The 24,724-nt window shown below is 43.1% G+C and overlaps 1 protein-coding gene across 3 annotated transcripts in view; it reads right to left on the bottom strand.

Annotated features, from left to right (window-relative positions):
* The window catches only part of SYN2 (synapsin II), a 590,154-nt gene that overhangs the window by 90,856 nt on the left and 474,574 nt on the right, over positions 1-24,724 (bottom strand). For all 3 annotated transcript variants that reach the window (XM_063940770.1, XM_063940772.1, XM_063940771.1), the window contains exons 6-8: positions 6,567-6,629; positions 5,866-6,008; positions 4,565-4,639 (exon numbers count right to left, since the gene is read on the bottom strand). In XM_063940770.1, the coding sequence (XP_063796840.1) occupies positions 4,565-4,639; positions 5,866-6,008; positions 6,567-6,629 (281 nt within the window). The remainder of the gene's footprint in view (positions 1-4,564; positions 4,640-5,865; positions 6,009-6,566; positions 6,630-24,724) is intronic.

The raw sequence follows: 24,724 nt of genomic DNA, 5'->3' as shown, positions 1-24,724 counted from the left end.
GGAAGAGGAGGGAACACATACACCGACCGGTACACCCACGGTGTTACCAGAGCGTCCACAGCTATTGCCTGAGGGTCCCTTGACCTGGAGCAATATCTGTCCAGTTTTTTGTTGAGGCGAGACGCCATCATGTCCACCTTTGGTTTTTCCCAACGGTTTACAATCATGTGGAAGACTTCTGGGTGAAGTCCCCACTCCCCCGGGTGGAGATCGTGTCTGCTGAGGAAGTCTGCTTCCCAGTTGTCCACTCCCGGAATGAACACTGCTGACAGTGCTATCACATGATTTTCCGCCCAGCGAAGAATCCTTGCCACTTCCGTCATTGCCCTCCTGCTTCTTGTGCCGCCCTGTCTGTTTACGTGGGCGACTGCCGTGATGTTGTCCGACTGGATCAATACTGGCTGACCCTGAAGCAGAGGCCTTGCCTGACTTAGGGCATTGTAAATGGCCCTTAGTTCCAGGATATTTATGTGAAGTGACGTTTCCATGCTTGACCACAAGCCCTGGAAATTTTTTCCCTGTGTGACTGCTCCCCAGCCTCTCAGGCTGGCATCCGTGGTCACCAGGACCCAATCCTGAATGCCGAATCTGCGGCCCTCTAGGAGATGAGCACTCTGTAACCACCACAGGAGAGACACCCTTGTCCTTGGAGACAGGGTTATCCGCTGATGCATTTGAAGATGCGATCCGGACCATTTGTCTAGCAGATCCAACTGAAAAGTTCTTGCGTGGAATCTGCCGAATGGAATCGCTTCGTAAGAAGCCACCATCTTTCCCAGGACCCTTGTGCACTGATGCACTGACACCTGGCCTGGTCTTAGGAGCTTCCTGACTAGGTCGGATAACTCCTTGGCTTTCTCTTCCGGGAGAAACACCTTTTTCTGTACTGTGTCCAGAATCATCCCTAGGAACAGCAGACGTGTCGTCGGAATCAGCTGCGATTTTGGAATATTTAGAATCCATCCGTGCTGTCGTAGTACTATTTGAGATAGTGCTACTCCGACCTCTAACTGTTCTCTGGACCTTGCCCTTATCAGGAGATCGTCCAAGTAAGGGATAATTAAGACGCCTTTTCTTCGAAGAAGAATCATCATTTCGGCCATTACCTTGGTAAAGACCCGGGGTGCCGTGGACAATCCAAACGGCAGCGTCTGAAACTGATAGTGACAGTTCTGTACCACAAACCTGAGGTACCCTTGGTGAGAAGGGCAAATTGGGACATGGAGGTAAGCATCCTTGATGTCCAGAGACACCATGTAGTCCCCTTCTTCCAGGTTCGCTATCACTGCTCTGAGTGACTCCATCTTGAACTTGAACCTTTTTATGTAAGTGTTCAAGGCTTTCAGATTTAAAATGGGTCTCACCGAGCCGTCCGGCTTCGGTACCACAAACAGCGTGGAGTAATACCCCTTTCCCTGTTGTAGGAGGGGTACCTTGATTATCACTTGCTGGGAATACAGCTTGTGAATGGCTTCCAATACCGCCTCCCTGTCGGGGGTAGACGTTGGTAAAGCAGACTTCAGGAACCGGCGAGGGGGAGACGTCTCGAATTCCAATTTGTACCCCTGCGATACTACCTGCAGGATCCAGGGGTCCACTTGCGAGTGAGCCCACTGCGCGCTGAAAATCTTGAGACGGGCCCCCACCATGCCTGAGTCCGCTTGTAAGGCCCCAGCGTCATGCTGAGGACTTGGCAGAAGCGGGGGAGGGCTTCTGTTCATGGGAAAATGCTGTCTGTTGCAGTCTTTTTCCCCTTCCTCTGCCCCGGGGCAGATATGAGTGGCCTTTTGCCCGCTTGCCCTTATGGGGACGAAAGGACTGAGCCTGAAAAGACGGTATCTTTTTCTGCTGCGAGGTGACTTGGGGTAAAAAGGTGGATTTTCCAGCCGTTGCCGTGGCCACCAGGTCCGATAGACCGCCCCCAAATAACTCCTCCCCTTTATACGGCAATACTTCCATATGCCGTTTGGAATCCGCATCCCCTGACCACTGTCGCGTCCATAATCCTCTTCTGGCAGAAATGGACATCGCACTTACTCTTGATGCCAGAGTGCAAATGTCTCTCTGTGCATCTCGCATATATAGGAATGCATCCTTTAAATGCTCTATAGTCAATAATATATTGTCCCTGTCCAGGGTATCAATATTTTCAGTCAGGGAATCCGACTAAGCCACCCCAGCACTGCACATCCAGGCTGAGGCGATTGCTGGTCGTAGTATAATACCAGTATGTGTGTATATACTCTTAAGGATATTTTCCAGCTTTCTATCAGCTGGTTCCTTTAGGGCGGCCGTATCAGGAGACGGTAACGCCACTTGTTTTGATAAGCGTGTGAGCGCCTTATCCACTCTAGGGGGTGTTTCCCAACGCGCCCTAACCTCTGGCGGGAAAGGGTATAATGCCAATAATTTTTTAGAAATTAGCAGTTTCTTATCGGGGGAAACCCACGCTTCATCACACACCTCATTCAATTCATCTGATTCGGGAAAAACTACGGGTAGTTTTTTCACACCCCACATAATACCCTTTTTTGTGGTACTTGTAGTATCAGAAATGTTCAAAACCTCCTTCATTGCCGTGATCATGTAACGTGTGGCCCTACTGGAAAATACGTTTGTTTCCTCACCGTCGACACTGGAGTCAGTGTCCGTGTATCGACCTGAGGTAACGGGCGCTTTATAGCCCCTGACGGTGTTTGAGACGCCTGTACAGGTATTAACTGATTTTCCGGCTGTCTCATGTCGTCAACAGTCTTTTGTAAAGTGCTGACACTATCACGTAAATCTTTCCATAAGACCATCCAGTCAGGTGTCGACTCCCTAGGGGGTGACATCACTAACACAGGCAATTGCTCCGCCTCCACACCATTTTCCTCCTCATACATGTCGACACAACGTACCGACACACAGCACACACACAGGGAATGCTCTGATAGAGGACAGGACCCCACTAGCCCTTTGGGGAGACAGAGGGAGAGTTTGCCAGCACACACCAGAGCGCTATATATATATACAGGGATAACCTTATATAAGTGTTTTTCCCTAATATAGCTGCTGTATATATTTCTATGCCAATTTAGTGCCCCCCTCTCTTTGTTTTACCCTGTTTCTGTAGTGCAGGACTGCAGGGGAGAGTCAGGGAGCCTTCCTCCAACGGAGCTGTGAGGAAAAATGGCGCCAGTGTGCTGAGGAGATAGGCTCCGCCCCCTTCACGGCGGCCTTTCTCCCGCTTTTCTATGGAAATTTGGCAGGGGTTAAATGCATCCATATAGCCCAGGAGCTATATGTGATGTATTTTTTGCCAACAAAAAGGTGTTTTATTGCGTCTCAGGGCGCCCCCCCCAGCGCCCTGCACCCTCAGTGACCGGAGTGTGAAGTGTGCATGAGAGCAATGGCGCACAGCTGCGGTGCTGTGCGCTACCTTATAGAAGACAGGACGTCTTCTGCCGCCGATTTTCCGGACCTTCAGTCTTCTGGCTCTGTAAGGGGGCCGGCGGCGCGGCTCCGGGACCCATCCATGGCTGGGCCTGTGATCGTCCCTCTGGAGCTAATGTCCAGTAGCCTAAGAAGCCCAATCCACTCTGCACGCAGGTGAGTTCGCTTCTCTCCCCTTAGTCCCTCGATGCAGTGAGCCTGTTGCCAGCAGGTCTCACTGAAAATAAAAAACCTACTTTAAACTTTTCCACTAAGCAGCTCAGGAGAGCCCCTTAGCCTGCACCCATCTCGTTCGGGCACAAAAATCTAACTGAGGCTTGGAGGAGGGTCATAGGGGGAGGAGCCAGTGCACACCAGGTAGTCCTAAAGCTTTTTACTTTTGTGCCCAGTCTTCTGCGGAGCCGCTATTCCCCATGGTCCTTTCGGAGTCCCCAGCATCCACTAGGACTTTAGAGAAAACAGTATTGAGCTGGTAAGACCAAGACACAATGACTCTCGTTGCATAACACGACAGAGTCTAAAGCTAATAGTTCTCCCTCACCCAATGCAACAGCAAGAAGGGTGGACAAGGTCATTGCTTGTCTATTATAATCTATAACAAAAAGCACATTTGGAAGCGTTCAGTAAAATTTCCCTATACATTAGACCTCTGTGGGAGGAGGCAGTGAAAGTATTTGCTCCCCTTTTGAAACGTGCGTGTGTAAGGAACATCAAGAAATTGTGACACATGATGTGAAAAATAAAACACAAATCTATTATTGTTCATACGTGGCAGCAAAGTTTAACTTAAGACTTTTTTGTACACTTTTTTCCCTATTTATTGCTAATAAAAATGTATACATATATTCAAATGGAATGATAATGAAACCATGAAAAGAAGGTGGGTTATTAACAACCAAGTCACTGCCACAGGCTAAATGTAATAGCCTGCGAGCTCCCGGAAGTGCACGACTTTGTGCGAGTCTTCCCATATTTTAAAAGCATTTTCAAGGCAATACTAACCATGGTTTTAGCTTGTAAATAATTGGCGCTTCACAAATATGGGCAGACTTGCACAAAATCCCGCACCTCCGGCAGCTCGCAGGCTATTACATTTAGCCCTACATATAAAGGAGGTTCTGTTACCTACCTTCCTGTCATTGCCACTTGTTCTAACATTGCAGATCCAGTGTTGGTCTTCCAGTTACCTGATATAGAGGTTCTCCTGAAAAACACAACAGTGACAATAACATTACTGGGAAAACAAATCAAATAAACTTAAAGAACAGGACAGCACACATCATTATTAAGCCGCACAAAATCTCCCAGACGCGATGCCTATGGTACTCTTTATGCTCCTTGTCTTTCAGATCTTCAGTATCTCTATAGTACATGAGCTTGGTTAGGCTGACCATACTAGCCCTTTAAACTGGGACACTCATGAATTACACAGGTTCTGTGGCTTGCTGACTTCAAGCTTGCATGTCACCTGGTTTTAATCAGCCACAGAACCTGTGTAATTCATGAGCGTCCCAGTTTAAAGGGCTAGTATGGTCAGCCTAGCTTGGTCCTTAAGCAGGGCTTTATCTCTCTGCTACATATAGCACCACATAGGCCTTCTTATAGTCCAACTTTAGAAATAACTTGATGTTGTTTTCAGAATGTGCATCATTTATGGTAAATTATAAGGGCCAGGTGCGCAGGTCTGGGTAAACTGACTTCGCTAGGGGTGTACCATTCATAGGGCCTAGCGATAATATTAATTCTCTCCGTATGCTCAGACACTGTTCTTCTGAGTATACAGTGGTTGAAGGCGCATGTGCAGTGTAGCCTTATTGGGATTTCAGTTTCTAAAAATTTTAATTTGGCTTCACTGTGTACAGTAAGAGCTGAGTGGGGGCTGACTTGGTTCCTAGAGTAGCATCACCCAGCCCCCACCATCATCAATCGCTCTTCCTGCAACAGCTAATAATATTGCCCCTTTAAAAATTTTTATTTAAGCTTCTGTGCCGGAAGTCAAATTCCAATAAAAACTACGCACAATGTGCAACATATTTATAATTGTGCATACACATTTGTTTCTGCTTTTACAACTTGTGCAACTGTAGGCAAATCCTGTCGGTATAAGTAGGTGTGGCTTAGGCGTGATTCTACAGCTTAAACTCTATCTAGCAAAAATGTAACATCTATGGAATGTTTGTGAGCCCCCAAAAAGAGGTACAATTGAAATCACTGTAAGCCTAGCATAAGAGAGGCACAAGAGACGTTTAAAACAAAAAAAAGCAACAAACCTATAGTAGCTGTTTAACATTTCTGTGAACGGATAATGGCCACTTAAAAAGATTTAACAAAAATTTTGTATATGCCCTACTGTGCTTGGGACTTAATAGTTGACCCCAGTATTACTGTACAATGCTCCATTTTGTGATGTTCCGTCTGAGTCCTACTTACATGTAAGCTTTGTAGTTATTTCCTATCTTCTGAATCCTGATGTCATATTTAGAGTCTATGAAGGGTTCAGTGGTGGCATAGGTCTGCGTCAAGGCCACGACACTGGCAATATCTTGGAAATCATAGTGGTTCTCTACCTTCACCTGGTGATAATCATGAAACATTGTTTATAACTGAACAAAGCTATAAATAAGCACAGATGTTATGGGAACATTATACATACCAAAAAGAAACATGATATCTGTCTAATAAACGGCTATGGTCTGCTCCAGCTCTGGCATATGCAGTGGGAGCCAGGGACCTCACCGTATGCGCGAGATACCCCCACCGGCTCCTACCACAGAGACAGGACATAGATCCCAGAGAGGAGGACCACTGCAGAAGTACAGCAGGGTGAGGTGGAGCTTGGGATGGTCTGAGGTGACCCAGCATATGCCAGGTCCTATTTACTGGTTAATAATAGTCTCCTTTGAGTCATTTCATGTCAGAGGGGTCTTTTGTTCAAAACTATGTGAATGTGGGTGGAATAAGGGATCCTAAATCTTAATATAGTCTATGCCATATTTGCAACTCGCTCTGGGAGAGATGGTGGTGAGTTGATGTTGCTGTTTATGTCAGCAAGTGGGTGGAACAAGACATACCCAAGAACCTTCATCTGCAAGTGAAATTAAAGAGGAATGAAAGGAGATGTCTGTAGGTACCTTTCCCATTCCGGAATGCGCATGTCCAATCTTCACAACAACAGGAAATGTCGGCATTGCAAGCTGAAACACAACCAAAGAGCCAGTTATTGGACTTGAAATAACTGAGAACAGTTTTATTATTAAACATTGCAGAGTATGTGCTAATTGGACCTAATTTAGAGTTCGATGCATTTGGTGTACAAACATGCGTATACTGAGGATCACATAGCTCAAGTTTAATTCAATTCTAAACAACAGGTTCCTTGTGTGAGACATACAGTACATCAGGTGCGCAAGCAACTGTGTAGACTTACGCCCAACTATACTACGGATATGTGCTTGTCAGTGCTAGTAATACATGTGAAAGTTGCATTACCCTAGACGTACACAATATAATGCAATGTGGTGTCATGTACACAAGAGAGAAAAGTGTCTTTACAGTGTTGTTGACAAATCCGAAACGCAGTAACCATATAGAAATGTCAAATCATTAATTAGAAGAATAGACACAACATTAAATAATATAAACATTATGCCAATGAATTAGGTAATATTCGTTTTATGGGTCAATAGACAAACAGCTAGCCGGAAGAAGTTAAATAATGATGCTTGTGTCGTCAACATCATCACCCTGGTTACACCGGAACTCCAGTTCTCGTTTCCCAAGAAGGGGATCTAATTTTCATTAGCTTGCATCCTCAGTACACTAATATATCGCCCGCTAGAATCTACGTCCATGATTGGTATGAACAAACAAGATCATAATTTTACTTTTCTTTTGCATTCATTAAAAAATAGGATGGGTTAATTCTCAACATAACCCAGGGCCTCTCCAACATTTTTGGAGTGTTTGCACTTTATCTGAAAAGAATAACAATGTAAAATGAAAAGGCAAGATGCTTATCCCGTTCCCACAAAAGTTGTGCACCGTAAATGATCATTCAAATAGTAACAGGAATACAATAAAAGAAATACCTCAAGTGATAACTTTTATGTTTTCAAACAGTTGGACATAATGCTAGATAATCCTTACTTCAACGTAATGGGCAAACTCACATACTGTACTCTAACAGACCATCGCAATCATCCATCTAATAGACCATCGCAATTAAGCAAATATTTACTCTGCACAAAGCAACTGAAATTCCATGTTTTGGCAGATTTGTGTAAATTACAGAAAATATCAATTTGGACAAGGTGGTCCAAAAACAAGTGCAAGTAAAACATTAAAGAGTAACTTAAAGAGCTCAAAAAAGTGGTCTTATAAATAAGTGGAAATACATCATGCCAAGATCAACATTGTACGTACATGCTTTCAGAATTGTTGCTGCCCATCTGTTTTGGAGGGGTCATAAAGTGTTTTTAAAGGATATCCGGGTCAATCATTAAAAGACAAGACACACTATGTACTGTATGAAAGAAATTATTACATGCTGCGTATCACACTACTAGTTTCAGCGCATGCAAGAGTACCAAGGTACTGTAGTCTACAGAATATCAGGAGAAGTACAAAAACATAATTAACCATAACACAGTGGTGGGAACATAATAGTGAGGCCTGTAGTGCCTGCTAGTATGGTGTCATCCTTATATTCCATACTTCCTATAATAATAATCATTTTATTTATATAGCGCTCTTTTTCCAATAGGACTCAAGGTGCTTAACAGATACATAGCATAATATAGTACAGAAACAATGAAGTACAGAAAAACTTTTCATAAAATACAGAGAGCATGGAGATACTAAAGGGACACTATGGAAATGCTGAGTAAACAGGAAAGTCTTGAGTTTGTTTTTGAAGAATTCTAGAGTGAGGGCCTCTTGAACTGTGCGGGGAAGTGAGTACCACAGAGTCAGAGCCATGGGGTCAGCAGCTCCTAGTAGGAGTGTCAGACGCAGAACGCGGAATCAGGACTGTCCAGCTGAGTCTCCCATATCCAAAATATTCAGAAATTGTGAGACTGAGATAGTGACACCTTTGATTTCTGATGGCTAATGTACACAAACTTTAATGCATAAAATTATTAAGAATAGTGTGTAAAATTTCCTTCATGATATAGATATATATATATATATATATAGGGGTTATGGATTTAAGTTGTATAGGAAGGCAACCGGTCGGAACACATTGTTACACTATAGCAGCTACGATCCAAAACCATTAAAGGAAAGTTTACCTATTTCCACGTTTATTAGGGTCATGAGGAACAATTCAGATGCTCATATATATATATAGGGGTTATGGATTTAAGTTGTATAGGAAGGCCACCGATCGGAACACATTGTTACACTATAGCAGCTACGATCCAAAACCATTAAAGGAAAGTTTACCTATTTCCACGTTTATTAGGGTCATGAGGAACAATTCAGATGCTCAGATTATGCAGGCTCAACTGCTAGAAATGCAACATCAGTTCCTCGATAGAGGATATCACCCTGATGTAGTTGAATGATGTTTACACAAAGCAGAAGGTCGCTATAAATGTGGCAAAAAGAATCTAAGTGAAGTTGGGAATCCATTTGTGTTCCTCACTACCTATGATATTGGTAGTTTTGCTACAAGGTCTGCAATTAAGAAAAATTGGGGGATTGTAGCAACAGACAATGCCCTTAAAGATGTTCTTCCAAAGCAACCTTTGATAGCATACAGACGGGGACCAAATTTACGGAACATGCTCATGCGTCCGGACCAATCAGTGGGCAAGGAGATGGAAGGTTGGCTACCTACAAAGAAGCTGGGATGCTATAAGTGCCCAAACTGTACAACATGCAGAGGTATGCTCACTGGCAATTCTTTCCCACACCCACATGATGGTAGACGGATAAAAATACAACATCGATTGACGTGCACGTCTGATTATGTTATCTATCTACTGATATGCCACTGCTCACTCATCTATGTGGGCAAGACTATAAGATCTTTCCGGGAACGGATTTACAATCATCGCTCCAACATTAGATTGGCATTTAAGACTGGAGGTCTGATAAGCCGGTAGCACGACATTTTGTGCAACATAAGCATCAATTGACAGCTTTACGCTATATGGTGATAAGACAGAATACCACCATTATCTAGAGGTGGTGATCGAGCGAAGATCCTGCTACGCCGTGAAGCATATTGGATCCACAGGTTGGAAACTTTGCCCCAAGGGCTTGAATTACTCGGTGCATTTAAGTATTTTCCTGTGACATACGTACATGGGTATTCTCCGTGAAATTTGGTACCTGAAAGAGATTTTTTTTTCATATATCTTTTTTATATTTTTTTTCATTATTGCTTGGTTTTGGTGTGCTCCGATCGGTGGTTACTTTCCCTTTACACTATTCATATTGATGTTGATATGTGCATTGTGATATGATTATATACGTGTACATTTATGCATGGTCTATTATGAATTCCTTCATCGTTTTTACCTATATATGATAGACCCTTTTATATTTTTAGTTATAACCAAGATGTTTATAAGATTTGGATGATTATACAATTGTTTACATAGGATCTGTAGTCGCTTAGCAATGGAACGCTGATGCGCCGTGTCCACATCCGGGATTGATGACAGTGTGTTACACTATTGGAGGACCGAACTGCGTGTCCTATACACGTGGTTGCATTCCATAGACTGCTTTAGTCACTTCCGCCAACATGCGGGTCACCCGCGGCGGCGGGAATAAATCTATTAGAAAGATGTAAATAAAGAGATGGCATGGAGAAGTTGACACGATCCCGTTGGTAATATGAAGGGGTCTTTTTGTGTTATATGTATGTATGTATGTATGTATGTATGTATGTGTTGTAGTCATGTTATATTATGTGTAGTCTGTACCGGGTTTTATATGTTACACTGTGATTGATACTATATATGGGTGAACTGTGTTTGTATCATTTGAACCTTGACAAATGTCCAATAAGGACCGAAACGTCGGTGGAATGATTGTATTTTTGCCACATTAAAACCCTTGTTTGCTGCATGATTCGACCGGTGAGTGCACTCTATACAAGATTTTTATACATTCATGGAGAAAAGACTATGCCTTTACCCAATGAACTTTGAGTGACACCCCAGCAGATTATATTGTATGGAGAGTGCGGACAACCCTCTCAATATATATATAAGACATGAATACATTCTGTGTTTAGATTTGGGTCCCATCCCCAAGGCATGTCATTAAAGTATGTAAATATCCAAAAATACAGGAAAATCTAAAATTCTTCTGGTCCCAAGCATTCTGGATATGGCAGGCTCAACCTGTACTAGGTATGCCTTGTAACATGTCACCTGTAAAATAAAACACTAGCTTAAAGAGCAGCAGGGAAGAGTACATTTTGTGTACCAGAGATCTAGGTATTTCTAGTGAACCCTGATGGATAGTATAGAGATGGTTACATACTGAGATGTTAAGAATAAAAAATATTTCTTCATTTACTGATTCAGTTAAATCTTTGCCAGAGACATTTCCAAATATAAGAAGTCGTATAGTGGAATTAAATAGAAATTTTGGGATTAGTTCAGATTATCACCAGTTTAGATGTCTCGCTAATAATCAAGAGTAACAAAAAAATAAATATATATATATATTATTTGATTCAATGCTGTACTTCAGTTTGCCCACTTTGTGTGTTTGCCTCTTATTTCGTATGTGCACCTCTGTCTATATATATCCCTTTTTTTGTGTGTCTCTGCATCCACAATTTATGTACAGTATGTCTTTCTTTCTTCCCTTTTATAAGTCTATCTCGCTGTAGCTCTCATTTCATATCTGCATATGTATGCTGTATGTGGATTGCACCATTGCTATCCATTTGTCATACAGAAAGTGTTTGTTACACAGAAAGTTTTTGTTATACAGAAAGTGCTGCTGCAGCCATTGTTCAGCATGACTTGCAGCTAGATAATTCACACTTCTGCAGCTCTCCAGAGGCCTGTGACAGCGGCAGATTCAGGGGAGGGGGGGGGGGCACCAAGGCACATGCTCCCCTTGTCATTTAGGAGCTTTTATTTAACACTGCATAAAGCTATCAGCATTAAGAAATAACACCCGTCCATCTGACACGATGATGGCATGATGGCTGTTAGCCCTCCCCTGTCAGCAGTTCCGCCTCCATTATTAGGATTGCTGGGCTATTCTTGGTTCTGATTGGCTCCCTGCACCACTTGGGCTCCTGTGCACAGCAGCACTACATGTCATCAGCCACCACGCAGACACCATCACACTGATCTCCTCTGACAATCCAGCCCAGCGGACTAAATCAAATAGAGTGCTGCTGAGGGACAACATGCAGCAGGGACTACCAGCCAGGCCAGCCGATGTTGCCCTGAGGACGCCGATAACACGGTCCAGACGCCGAGCAAGCCAGAGGAGGATGCAGTGGTCGGTGAGGAGCGGTGCTGCTAGGTAAGGGGAGAAGGTCCAGGAGTTAGGAGGCTGCTGTTGAGTAGGAGAGTCTGGAATGGGTGAGGATGGAGGCTGGGTGCTGCTGGGGGAGGGTAGTCAGGAGCGGGCGAGGACGGAGGCTGGCTGCTGCTGGGGGAGGGTAGTCAGGAGTGGGTGAGGACGGAGGCTGGTTGCTGCTGGGGAGGGGGGTGAGCTGTTTAGCTGTGCTGCTATATAAAAGTAGTGTCCGTATTGGGTGTTAACCAGTAGGGAAACAAAATACTAGGTGAGTGAGCTGATGTGAGTACAGAATTAATATAGCAAAATCAAATAAAAGAATAAATTATTACACATGGTATGATCCACTTCATTGACTCTCATTTTATGCACTGTTATGCCATTTAATGGGTGTGGATCATAGGGTCGACAGTACCTAGGTCGACAGTCATAGGGTCGTCATGGAAAAAGGTCAATATAAGGTTTTTATATATTTGTGGTGTTGTTTTCTTCGTAAAGTGACCGGGAACCCCAATTAGTGCACCGTGTACGCTCACCATGCTTCGGGCAAGGTGCCTCGCTCTGCTACCGCTGCGCTCGGCACAGGTTACTATTCCCAATCGTAGTCCACGTGGATCGTAAAGTATTAAAAAGTTAAAAAAATAAAATAAATGTGAAAAACTCATGTCAACCTTTTCATGCGTACACTTTTGCCACGTTGACCTAATGACCATGTCAACCTAATGCATGTCGACCAATAGTAGTCGTCCTAATGAGAGTCGACCTAAGTGCTGTCGACCTAAAGACCGGATACCCCATTTAATAGAGTAACATATTTTGTGTTATAAATTTGACATTCTCTTTTAATTGATTTTGCTATATCAATTCTGTACTCACACCCACTCAAACTTGGTCACGCATACTCCACTTCTAACTCCACCTCTCCTCTGTAGCCGTACTACTGATGGTGTCCCCCCTGTCATTTTTTTCTGGATCCGCCCCTGGCCTGTGATTATTTACACACAGACCCCTTTCCGTGGTGTCAGAAGTCTGGCTGTGAAGGTACAAGGTCTCTGATGTATAGATCCTCTAGAACAGTGGTTCTCAAACTCGATCCTCAGGACACCACACGGTTCACATTTTCCATGTCACCCAGCAGCTGCTCTGTGTATCACCAACTGTCACATTTCAAAAATCTACAGGTGACCTGCAAAACATGGACCGTGTGGGGTCCTGAGGACTGAATTTGAGAACCTGTGCTCTAGAATATAATGATGCTTAGAGACATGGCTCAAATTCAAGAAGGAATGGTGCATATACTGCTGTGCAGGACTATCAGGCAAGTCAAAAAAGGTACCAGCACATACTTTGCTCAACCTAGCTGGGGCTCAGGCTACTGACAAAGCAGACACATTTGTGTATTCAGAGGGGAAGGATCAAGAGGATCCAGAGAAACCAATAATAAAGTTTGAGGAGATATGCTTACCAGTGACAAATGTTATAATGGACAGATGTGCTATTAACAGTGCTGTGCAGTGCCCCCCTGAGAGTAGTCATATGCTGCCAGATCGAAACTTCTAGCAAAGAAATGTGATTATGTTGCATTAGTAAGTGAGCTCATCAGGGATAGAATTGTGTGTGGAACTTATGATAATGTTACGCATGCACATTACATGAGAGGAATTAACACTGGACACTGCTATACACATATGCATGCTGCATGAGTAGCCCAATAACAGTGCAATGGAGTTTAAAAGACTGTCTGATATATGTGACCTCCAGCAAAATGTGCAGCAACAGACACGCTGCGTGAATTGTGGGGGGGGGGGGGGGGGGGGGGAGTCGACATGAACACCTGCTTTCAATAAATGCTACAATGCTTGTGGCAAACAAAATCATTTTGCACGCTGGTGACAGACAACCTTACACTGCACGTTCCAGTAGTTCTTGTTATCCATAGTCCAATGGACTAGCAGATAGGGCAGTATATTCTGCAAAGCACCTCTTTGACAAATGTTATAGAGATGGTTTTGACATGTTTATGGAACTTCTGAATTTGAGAAATACTATGAGAGATGGACTTCCCTCTTCTGTCAACGCCTCCTGTCCAGGCGTACCCGCACTATCATTCCCACCAGCAAGTTCAAAATTAGACCATAAATTGAGAACAACATGAAACATCTTCTGCAGAACTCCACTTTGCATCTTAAAGCTACCCATGATAAAACATCTCATCACTTAAGAACATTGTCCCCTGGGCAAACCATCCAGATCCCTGTTAGGTTTGACAGAGTTGGGAATGTGCAGGGATATTTCAACAGGTATGTGGTGCAATCTGAATTTCCAGACCTAATCTAAAAATCCCGGACTATTGGGCAGGTTTATTAAGACTGGTGAAGTGATAAAGTGGAAGGTGATAAAGCACCAGCCAGTCATCTCCTGTCATTTCTCAAACCCAGCCTGTGACATGGCAGACAGGAGCTGATTGGCTGGTACTTTATCTCCATCCACTTTATCACTTCACCAGCCTTAATAATACCCCTTTAACACTGCCAATGCCGGATCCCACCCGGGAATTGGAAACGGGTCCTTCCCGGGTGGGATCCGGTATTGGCCGCTGCTTCAGGCTTCCCCGACCCGGCAATATGCTTGGCGGGTTGCCATAGCAGCAGGGGGGGTGGATCTGGCAGCGGGGGCGGCGCTGGGAGATGAGATCAACTCCGCGCCGCCTCTCCCTGCTGTAGTAAACGTTTCCCGGGATGCATCGACCCGGGAGCCGATTTATGCAGCTACTGACCCAGTATTCAACCCGGGTATAACACTGGTTTATTCCGGGTTGAATTACCAGGTCAGGTGACCCGCGATTTCGGCTATGCCCCTTTCACACCGCACACCGAGCCGGCAATATGCCGGGTTATTTCTTGCGCGGTGTGAAAGGGGTATAAATCTGCCCCTATGTTGTTTATTGTTCTATTTGTTGAAAAATGGGAATGTAGATATATGCTGTTTGTGGATTGCACAACTGCTATCCACTTGTTATAGAGGAAGTGCCGCTACAGCCACGGCTCAGTATGACTTGCAGCCAGTAAAGTCATGCTTATGCAGTTCTCTAGAGTCCTGTGGTGATTTGCACACAGACCCCCTTACCATATAAATATCCCATTTTACTATCTGTCCTCCCACCAAAATTTTCCCCTGCACTCCTCACAACCCACTTTTCCTCTTGCCCTGCACATTCTCTAACCTCCACCTTCTTCTACAACTTCTTATTCTACAACCCTTCTTCATAACTCCCAACTGTCCCCATTTTCGTGGGTCTATTCACGGGAGACAGTTGACTGGGGGCATGCCAGCAGCTCATAGCGCACCGGGCATGCCCCCACAATGATGAAAAATTAGGGGCGGCTCATGATCGCAGCATTGCCACAAAGTCACGCCCCATTTTGCAGAGGCTACACACCCTTTTTGGGAGTGCGCAAAGTGCCAACTCAAGCTTTCAAGATGTTGGGAGGTATGCTACTTTCCTCCTCTTCTTCTGCTGGAATTAGGATGGAGTCCTGGTAGCTGCCAATCAGAAGTGAAGTATACAAACAGAGGCACAATAGTGTCCAAAGATGCATAACTAGTAATGCGAATGTCAGGTGAGCACAATATTCTGATTTTACCCATTTTTGCTGAGCAACTGAATAGCAAACTCCTATTACATTCATCAAGACCAAACCACCCAATAGCTAATGTTGGTTTGAGACATTGCGATCAGAGATTCCTTATTGAGGATTTTGCAAGCAATAGGAGCCAGATTTAAGAAAGGGTGAACAGCCCTATTGCTGTCTTTTTTTCGTGTTTCCCTCTACAGCAAAGGGTTACTGCCAGTAATAACACTGCTATCCCGGCAATTGTCTTTACCTTTAGTAGATTTACCACCTTTAGCCAGCGAAGGATAATCCGTGTGAACGTATTATGGTAATTATGATGGAAAGTTTCATGGTACCACCACAATATCAGGATGGTAATAACAGATAAAAATCATTAAAACATGCATAAATGTTGGAATAATCTGCTTTTCAATGAGTAAAATTTTTTAAGTATTTTGTATACAATAGTTTAAACACAACTTATTTATATTCACCTGAAGGCCCAAATCTGGTAAGCTGCATGTGCACAACATTAACAGGGTGCCTGATTTAGGTGTCGTCGCAATGCTGCACAGCAGCGATCTTTTTCAGTGATGGAACTGCAAGGCAACGCAAGTGTAGCAGATGCCCACCGAAACCATCGCATCTGCTTAGCAACTGCGTACTCCGTCACAACCATGATGCAGGTGCGAGGAACATTAATTCCCTGAGTGCCTCCATTGCACCGTAGAATGGCCGCGGGAGCTGTGACGCCGGTGCCATCATTTATGCATATGAGATCGCAGGCACACACCGAGACACGATACACCTGCATTTTTGCAGACAAATGAACGGCCTTCTACCTTCAATCACTCTGCGATTAATACCTCATGACGAGTGCCATTAAAAAGGTATATTGGCGTACGCGCACTGTGGCCGCAATGCATGCACAGTCTACCAATATTCGCTCAGTTGAGACACCATCGAAGATGCGACCGCTCTTGAATCAGGCTCAGGGGCAGCTAGCTGAGTGTCGCTGAGCTACTCCAGCACTTAAAACACAAATAATCAATATTTATTTTTAAATGTAGTTCAGATATGGAAAATGACCCAAGTACTGTGTATAGCACAGTGGTTCCCAAACTGTGTGCCGTGGCTCCCTGGGGTGCCTCGGGACACTTGCAGGGGTGCCTTGGATTGGTGGTTCAGGACCAATTCAAATTATTTATGGTCAATATAATAGGCAAAACCAGTGCTGGTGGCTGCCAGTCATAAAATATGGGGACAAACAGAACCAAATCTTGTCCCTCACCACACAATTGAGCCTAAGGATGACATATAAACACAATCTACTTAATTTAATATTTCTTTCTAAATTTCTCAATAAGAAATTTTTGGCCTAGGGGTACCGTGAAAAAAATTCTGATACTCTAGGGCGCCGTGATTCAAAAAAGTTTGGAAACCACTGGACTAGCACATATAGGACTGTTTGTTCATATTACCGTAAATTGTAAATGTTTCTTCCCAAGTTACAGTAACTTTTCTTATTTTATTGTATTGTAATTCATGCAGAGTTCACTATGTGCTGATACAGTACAAACAGTTTAACACAAAAAAACACATTGTGGGTAACTGTAAATAGTTTTGTTTTTAGATTATTTTTTTTTTCTGTAAAGCTTTTTTCTAGACACTTATCTAATTTTACACTTACTGATTCAAACAAAAAAAAGAATGTCAATATATTTTTAGGGTGTAAATTATTTGCCAGTCAGCCTATATAAGGCCTCTGTTCCATAATGTTCATGCTGTAAATAACCGCTACAATAACTTCTAGTTCTCCTTTACGGACATTCTTTCTGATGACTTGATGCTTACTGTAACCGCAGACCATCCACTTATTGTTTCATCAATGCTAATAGGATAGCTAATATCTTTCCCCCTACATGCAAGACTGCAACAAAATAAACTGTGCCCCTCTTCCCAAAATAGGCAGGATCTAACCAGAATCACTCAGGGGCAAACGGTAAGGGCATTTATACAGTAAGGGTATTTTTAGTGTAGCATGCCCATTTAGATGAAACATAATACGTTTGCTGTGTGCCCAGATATGCTTCACAGTAGGAGCACCTGTTTTGTGTACTGTTGGAAAACTATGATTTTGACACCAATGGCACCATCTGTCTGCATCCGATTGGTTGATTTCATAATGATCCCTCAAGCTGATTAATTAGCGTCATAGTTATATTATATCAAGCCAAGTTGCGGCTGTCAACAGTGTATTAAGATTTCATATTTGTTATTTCTTTTTGGTTTGCTGCAGATTTCATTTGATTTCTAAAGCGCTAAATGAAAAGTGTGGCTGTATTTGTAATGCATTTTTATAAGGAAAATATAACATTCACTGTCATTGTGAAGCATAGTATTTCCCTACTCCTAATGTCCAAGAGACCACATCATTACGGGGTTTTACTGTGGGGTCTGGGTGGCAAAATACTTGTACATACATTGCTATGGTGTTTGAACTGCTTGATATACTGGATTTTTATTGATATATACTGTTGTGTTATTGTGTATTACATATAGTGTTTTTTTTAAGGTGTATTGTTCAATTTTCCCGAAATACAATACTGTTAGAAATTACACTGGGATTTGCTGAAGTACAGTCCATGCGAGTGGGGTGAAGACTATAAATTGCACCTTTGGGGGCTCTTCTATATAGCATATTATAAACTGGCGACACTACAGTATGGCACATTATGAATTAGGGGCACTACCATATGGCACATTATGAATTAGGGGCCCTACCGTATGGCATATTATGAATGAAGGGCACTATGCTATCACATATTACGAGTTGGGGGCACTGTTGTGAGGTATATTATGGGTTTAGGGCATGACCTTGAGACAAATTATGAGTTGGAGGCACTACTGTTTGGTATATTATGAAATGGGGGCCCTGCTGTGTGGCATAGTATAAATTGGGGACCCCGTTGTGTGGCTTACTCTGACAAGGGGGCCCTACTGTGTGGAATACTTAGGATTGAATGCCCTACTGTGTGGCATGCTATGAACTAGGGGCACTACTGTGTGGCATGCTATACATTGGGTACCCGAGATGGGTATATGGCTCGGTTTAATGGGCATTGAAGGGGCATGTGTGGTGATCTGATGGTATGTTGTTTGGCCTTAAAATTACCATTTTAAATCTCGACGGAATCGCACCCTATTACATTAGGGCCAAAGACATTTAGCAATTATACTTAATTATATTCAACAAGAGAAGTGGTATTTTGTAGATGTTTATACGGTATATGTATAAAAAGAACATATCAGGAAAACTGTACATAGAATTCAATTGAACAAAATAATTTTTGTCAGTTGGAAAAAAACAACAACCCAGAAACAAACTTACGACAAGTAATCTCTTTTAAAAGACACCTGTTCAGTTTAATGAGATACTCTATCACAAGTGGATTACACTTTTACATATACACACGGATACCATTACTATATATTGCCATATGCCTGGCAGACGTGTCCCTGTCTCCTTTACATGATGGATGACGTCATGTCTAGTAAAAGTGGACCGAGTTTGACTCACTAAAATATGGACAATTTAAGGGGGGAATTCAATTCAGGGCAGTAAATAATTTTATTAAAAAACAGCTGTGTGGTGTTTTCATATTCATTTAGAGGAGAGAAAATCCCTGCTTCTTTTTTCTCGCACCCCCAGTGCAAGTCTCATTATTCCCAAAATCGTTGTTTATAGGAAAACAGTGTGTAATATGTAAGTGTGTAGTGTGTATACGTATGTGCGAGTGTGTGCATGCGAGTGTGTGAGACCTCCACCACCACCCCTGAAAGCAGCAGCTGGGAGAACTACATCTCCCAGCAGCCCACTCCCCGCCCAACGCCTCCCCAGTTCAAAGATGGAGGTAGCACCACCGGGAGCTGCTGATACAACCAGACAGGTAAATAATATTATTCTTTTACCCGCGCCGCAGGGTTTACAGCTTTGATACATTTTTTTATACATGGTTCTCATGGGTTTTCGGGAGCGAGCATACCCATGGTAATCCAAAATTCGGAGTGAGGGCGACAAGTTTTCTTTTTGTGATCAAAACTTTGCACCCAACTGAATTTCCCCCTTAAACTTTGCAAGCTTGTGTTGAGCCTCAAATTACTTTTCTGAATATTACAAGTAAGCTAACTTTTATTAACATCTTTGTATGTCCTAGGTTTATTTGGCATAAACGAGCTGGCAGTTTATATGTGCCTCAGCTTCACTTCAGTCAATATGTCGCAGTAGGCCAACAGATGTTATCTTACTTTTGTATATCCTGGTTCTACGTGTCCTGAGCAATTATGGTCTTGTTTCAATAGGATACAGTACTTTTAAGCTGCTCTTACGACTGTTTAAATGATAGATACAGTACTGCCCAGACTGTTAGAAGATTGTATTTTGATCAAATACACAGCATAACAAAAAATTTTTGTTTAGTTGCCAAGAATATTTGAATGAATTTAGGGTATTGTGGGGTTGCCGATTTAAAAAATGATTTTTTTTTTTTTTATAATTGGCTCTAGTTCTTGAGATAATGGACAACCGCAATTAATACGGACAGTGTAATGGCTAGCATTACTGCATCACAGCACTGATGTCAAGGGGTTTGATTCACATCATGGGTCAGCTGTGTGGAGTTTGTATATTCTCCCTGCGGTTGCGTGGGTTTCCTTCGGGTACAACAATTTCCTCCAACAATCCAAAAATATACTGGTGGCTTAACTGGCTCCCAGCAAAAAAAAAAAAAATTAACCCTAGTGTGTGTGTACATGGGCGAACTAGATGGGCCAAGTGGTTCTTATCTGCCGTCACATTCTATGTTTCTATAATAGGGAACGTAGCTATAACGTGTGCATATGGAAGTCTACCGGAGCATTCTAGATGGACAGTCATGCGAGGTGTTCACTCTGTGATTATTCTAGATCAGTGGTTCTCAACCTCGGTCCTCAGGACTCCACACGGTAAACGTTTTCCATGTCATCCAGCAGCTGCACTGTGTATCACCAACTGTCACATTTTAAAAATCTACAGGTGACCTGCAAAACATGGACCGTGTGGGGTCCTGAGGACCAAGCTTGAGAACCTGTGTTCTAGATTATCCCTCCTCCAAATATACAGTGCTTGCTAAAGTATTCACCCCCCTTGGCTTTTTACCTATTTTGTTACATTACAACCTGTAATTTAATTTTTTTTTTTTTAATCTGAATTTTATGTGATGGATCTGCACAAAATAGTCTAGGTTGGTGAAGTGAAATGAGAAAAATGTATATAAAACATCATTTTTAGAAATAAAAATGTGAAAATTGGCATGTGCATATGTATTCACCCCCTTTGCTATGAAGCCCCTCAAAAGTTCTGGTGCAACCAATTACCTTCAGAAGTCACATAATTAGTGAAATGAAGTCTATCTGTGTGCAATCTACTGTAAGTGTCACATGATCTGTCAGTATAAAAACACCTTTTCTGAAAGGCCCCAGAGGCTGCAACACCACTAAGCAAGAGGCATCACTCCATGAAGACCAAGGAGCTCTCCAAACAAGTCAGAGACAAAGTTGTTGAGAAGTACAAGTCAGGGTTGGGTTATAACAAAACTGCCAAGAGAGGGCCGGCCACCAAAACTCACAGACCGGGCAAGGAGGGCATTAATCAGAGAGGCAGCACAGACCAAAGGTAACCCTGAAGCAGCAGCAGAGTTCCACAGCAGAGACTGGTGTATATGCGCATGTGACCACAATAAGCCGTACACTCCATAGAGCTGGGTTTTATGGAAGAGTGGCCAGAAAAAGCCATTACTTAATGTTAAAAATAAGGCACGTTTTGAGTTTGCCAAAAGGCATGTGGACGACTCCCCAAATGTATGGAAGAATGTGATCTGGTCAGATGAGACTAAAATTTAACTTTTCGGCCACCAAGGAAAACGCTAAGTCTGGCGCAAACCCAACAGATCCCATCATCCCAAGAACACCATCCCCACAGTGAAACATGGTGGTGGCAGCATTATGCTGTGGGGATGTTTTCAGCAGCAGGGACTGGTAAACTGTTTTGAGTTGAGGGAAAGATGGATGGTGCTAAATACAGGGATATTCTTGAGCAAAACCTGTTTCAGTCTGCCTATGATTTGAGACTGGGACAGAGGTTCACCTTCCAGCAGGACAATGACCCGAAGCATACTGCTAAAGCAACACTCGAGTGGTTTAAGGGGAAACATTTAAATGTGTTGGAATGGCCTAGTCAAAGCCCAGATCTCAATCCAATTGAGAATCTGTGGTCAGACTTGAAGATTGCTGTTCACAAACAGAAACCATCCAACATGAAGTAGCTGGAGCAGTTTTGCCTTGAGGAATTGGCACAAATCCCACTGGCAAGATGTGGCAAGCTCATAGAGACTTATCCAAAGCGACTTGCAGCTGTAATTGCCACAAAAGGTAGCTCTACAAAGTGCTGACTTTAGGGGGGTGAATAGTTATGCACACTGGAGTTTTCTGTTATTTTGTCCTATTTGTTTTTTGCTTCACAATGAAAAAAAAAACATCTTCAAAGTTGTAGGCATGTTCTGTGAATGAAATGATGCAAACCTTCAAACAATCCATTTTAATTCCAGGTTGTGAGGCAACAAAACATGAAAATGCAAAGGGGGGTGAATACTTTAGCAAGGCACTGTAAGTGATCAGCCACTGTCAGCTGACAGTTGAGTGGTTTGTGTTGTCTATTGTGTTTTTCTTGCTTCTCGTCCGTGTATTAAAATGTAGAGCCGATCTAGTAACAAGTCATATTATGAATCAGCGCTACAAAGTTACTCTAAAATCGCTCTAATATGAATGGCAATAAAAAAAGTGTTGATCAGTGTTATTTTTATTGAACCATAGATACAGCACTCAAATTTGGTGCACTTCTAGGCGATGTGGATGTTTTAAATCTCCTTTTATCGCTTTTAATGTTCATCTGTAGTAATTTCCACTGTATGAAAATAAGCTTTCTGACATGTTTTGGAACTTGTATTTTTACTGTCTTAACTTTGGTTCCTGGTAGGAGTGATGTGTATATGATTTATTTATTTATTTGTCTGTATATATCTCACAAAGCACTACTTCACATTGTTAATATAATGTCTACAATAATATAGAATAAATAGAATCATACTTGCCCAATCTCACAGAATTTCTAGGAGAGACTCGAATGTGAGTGAGTTCTCCTGGCTCAAGGTGAATGTGGAAAGGGAGGAGGTACAGCGCTGTGAATCGCTGCCCTGCACTAATGCTGGAAGCATGCCAAAGTGTTCTGGGAAGGGGGGGTAGGGCTTGATGATATGGTTCCCTAGCACCATTTTCCCGGCCATCCCCGCATGGATCTTCCCTAATCTGACTAAGAGGAGCAGATCAGGGAGTTAAAGTGTGTATAGAATGTAAAATAAGAATTTACTTACCGATAATTCTATTTCTCGTAGTCCGTAGTGGATGCTGGGGACTCCGTCAGGACCATGGGGAATAGCGGGCTCCGCAGGAGACAGGGCACATCTAAAAAGCTTTTTAGGTCACATGGTGTGTACTGGCTCCTCCCCCTATGACCCTCCTCCAAGCCTCAGTTAGGTACTGTGCCCGGACGAGCGTACACAATAAGGAAGGATCTTGAATCCCGGGTAAGACTCATACCAGCCACACCAATCACACCGTACAACTTGTGATCTGAACCCAGTTAACAGTATGATAACAAAACGAAGTAGCCTCTGAAAAAATGGCTCACAACAATAGTAATAACCCGATTTTTGTAACAATAACTATGTACAAGCATTGCAGACAATCCGCACTTGGGATGGGCGCCCAGCATCCACTACGGACTACGAGAAATAGAATTATCGGTAAGTAAATTCTTATTTTCTCTAACGTCCTAGTGGATGCTGGGGACTCCGTCAGGACCATGGGGATTATACCAAAGCTCCCAAACGGGCGGGAGAGTGCGGATGACTCTGCAGCACCGAATGAGAGAACTCCAGGTCCTCTTTAGCCAGAGTATCAAATTTGTAAAATTTTACAAACGTGTTCTCCCCTGACCACGTAGCTGCTCGGCAAAGTTATAATGCCGAGACTCCTCGGGCAGCCGCCCAGGATGAGGCCACCTTCCTTGTGGAATGGGCATCTACATATTTCGGCTGTGGCAGGCCTGCCACAGAATGTGCAAGCTGAATTGTACTACAAATCTAGCGTGCAATAGACTGCTTAGAAGCAGGAGCACCCAGCTTGTTGGGTGCATACAATATAAACAGCAAGTCAGACTTTCTGACTCCAGCCGTCCTAACTATATATATATATATATATATATATTTTTAGGGCCCTGACAACGTCTAGTAACTTGGAGTCCTCCAAGTCCCCAGTAGCCGCAGGCACCACAATAGGTTGTTTCAGGTGACAACGCTGACACCCCTTTAGGAAGAAACTGGAGACGAGTCCCAGTTCTGCCCTGTTCAAATGGAAAATTCTAATATGGGCTTTTGTAAAACAAAACCGCCCATTCTTTTTGACAATCGCCTGGCCGAGGCCAGGACTAACAACATGGTCACTTTCCATGTGAGATATTGGTCAACAGCATGGTCACTTTCCATGTGAGATATTTCAAATCCACAGATTTGAGCGGTTCAAACCAATATGATTTTAAGGAATCCCAACACTATGTTGAGATCTCACGGTGCCCCTAGAGGCACAAAAGAACTGTATATGGAATACACCCTTTACAATCTGGACTTCAGGAACTGAAGTCAATTTTTTCTGGAAGAAAATCTACAGGGCCGAAATTTAAATCTTAATGAACCCCAATTTGAGACTCAAAACACTCCTGTTTTCAGGAAGTGCAGAATCGACCTAGTTGAATTTCCTTCGTGGAGCCTTCCTGGCCTTACCCACGCAACATATTTTCACCACATGTGGTGATGACGTTGTGCGGTCACCTCCTTCCTGGCTTTGACCAAGGTAGGTATGACCTCTTATGGAATGCCTTTTTCCCTTCAGAATCCGGTATTCAACCGCCATGCCGTCAAACGCAGCCGCGGTAATTCTTGGAAAAGACATGGTACTTGCTGAAGCAAGTCCCTTCTTAGCTCCCCAGGCCCTTAGTCCTCTGTGAGCATCTCTTGAAG

The sequence above is a fragment of the Pseudophryne corroboree genome, chromosome 9 (genome assembly GCF_028390025.1).
Source record: "Pseudophryne corroboree isolate aPseCor3 chromosome 9, aPseCor3.hap2, whole genome shotgun sequence".
Lineage (NCBI taxonomy): Eukaryota > Metazoa > Chordata > Amphibia > Anura > Myobatrachidae > Pseudophryne > Pseudophryne corroboree.
This window is presented reverse-complemented; position numbering and strand designations above follow the sequence as displayed.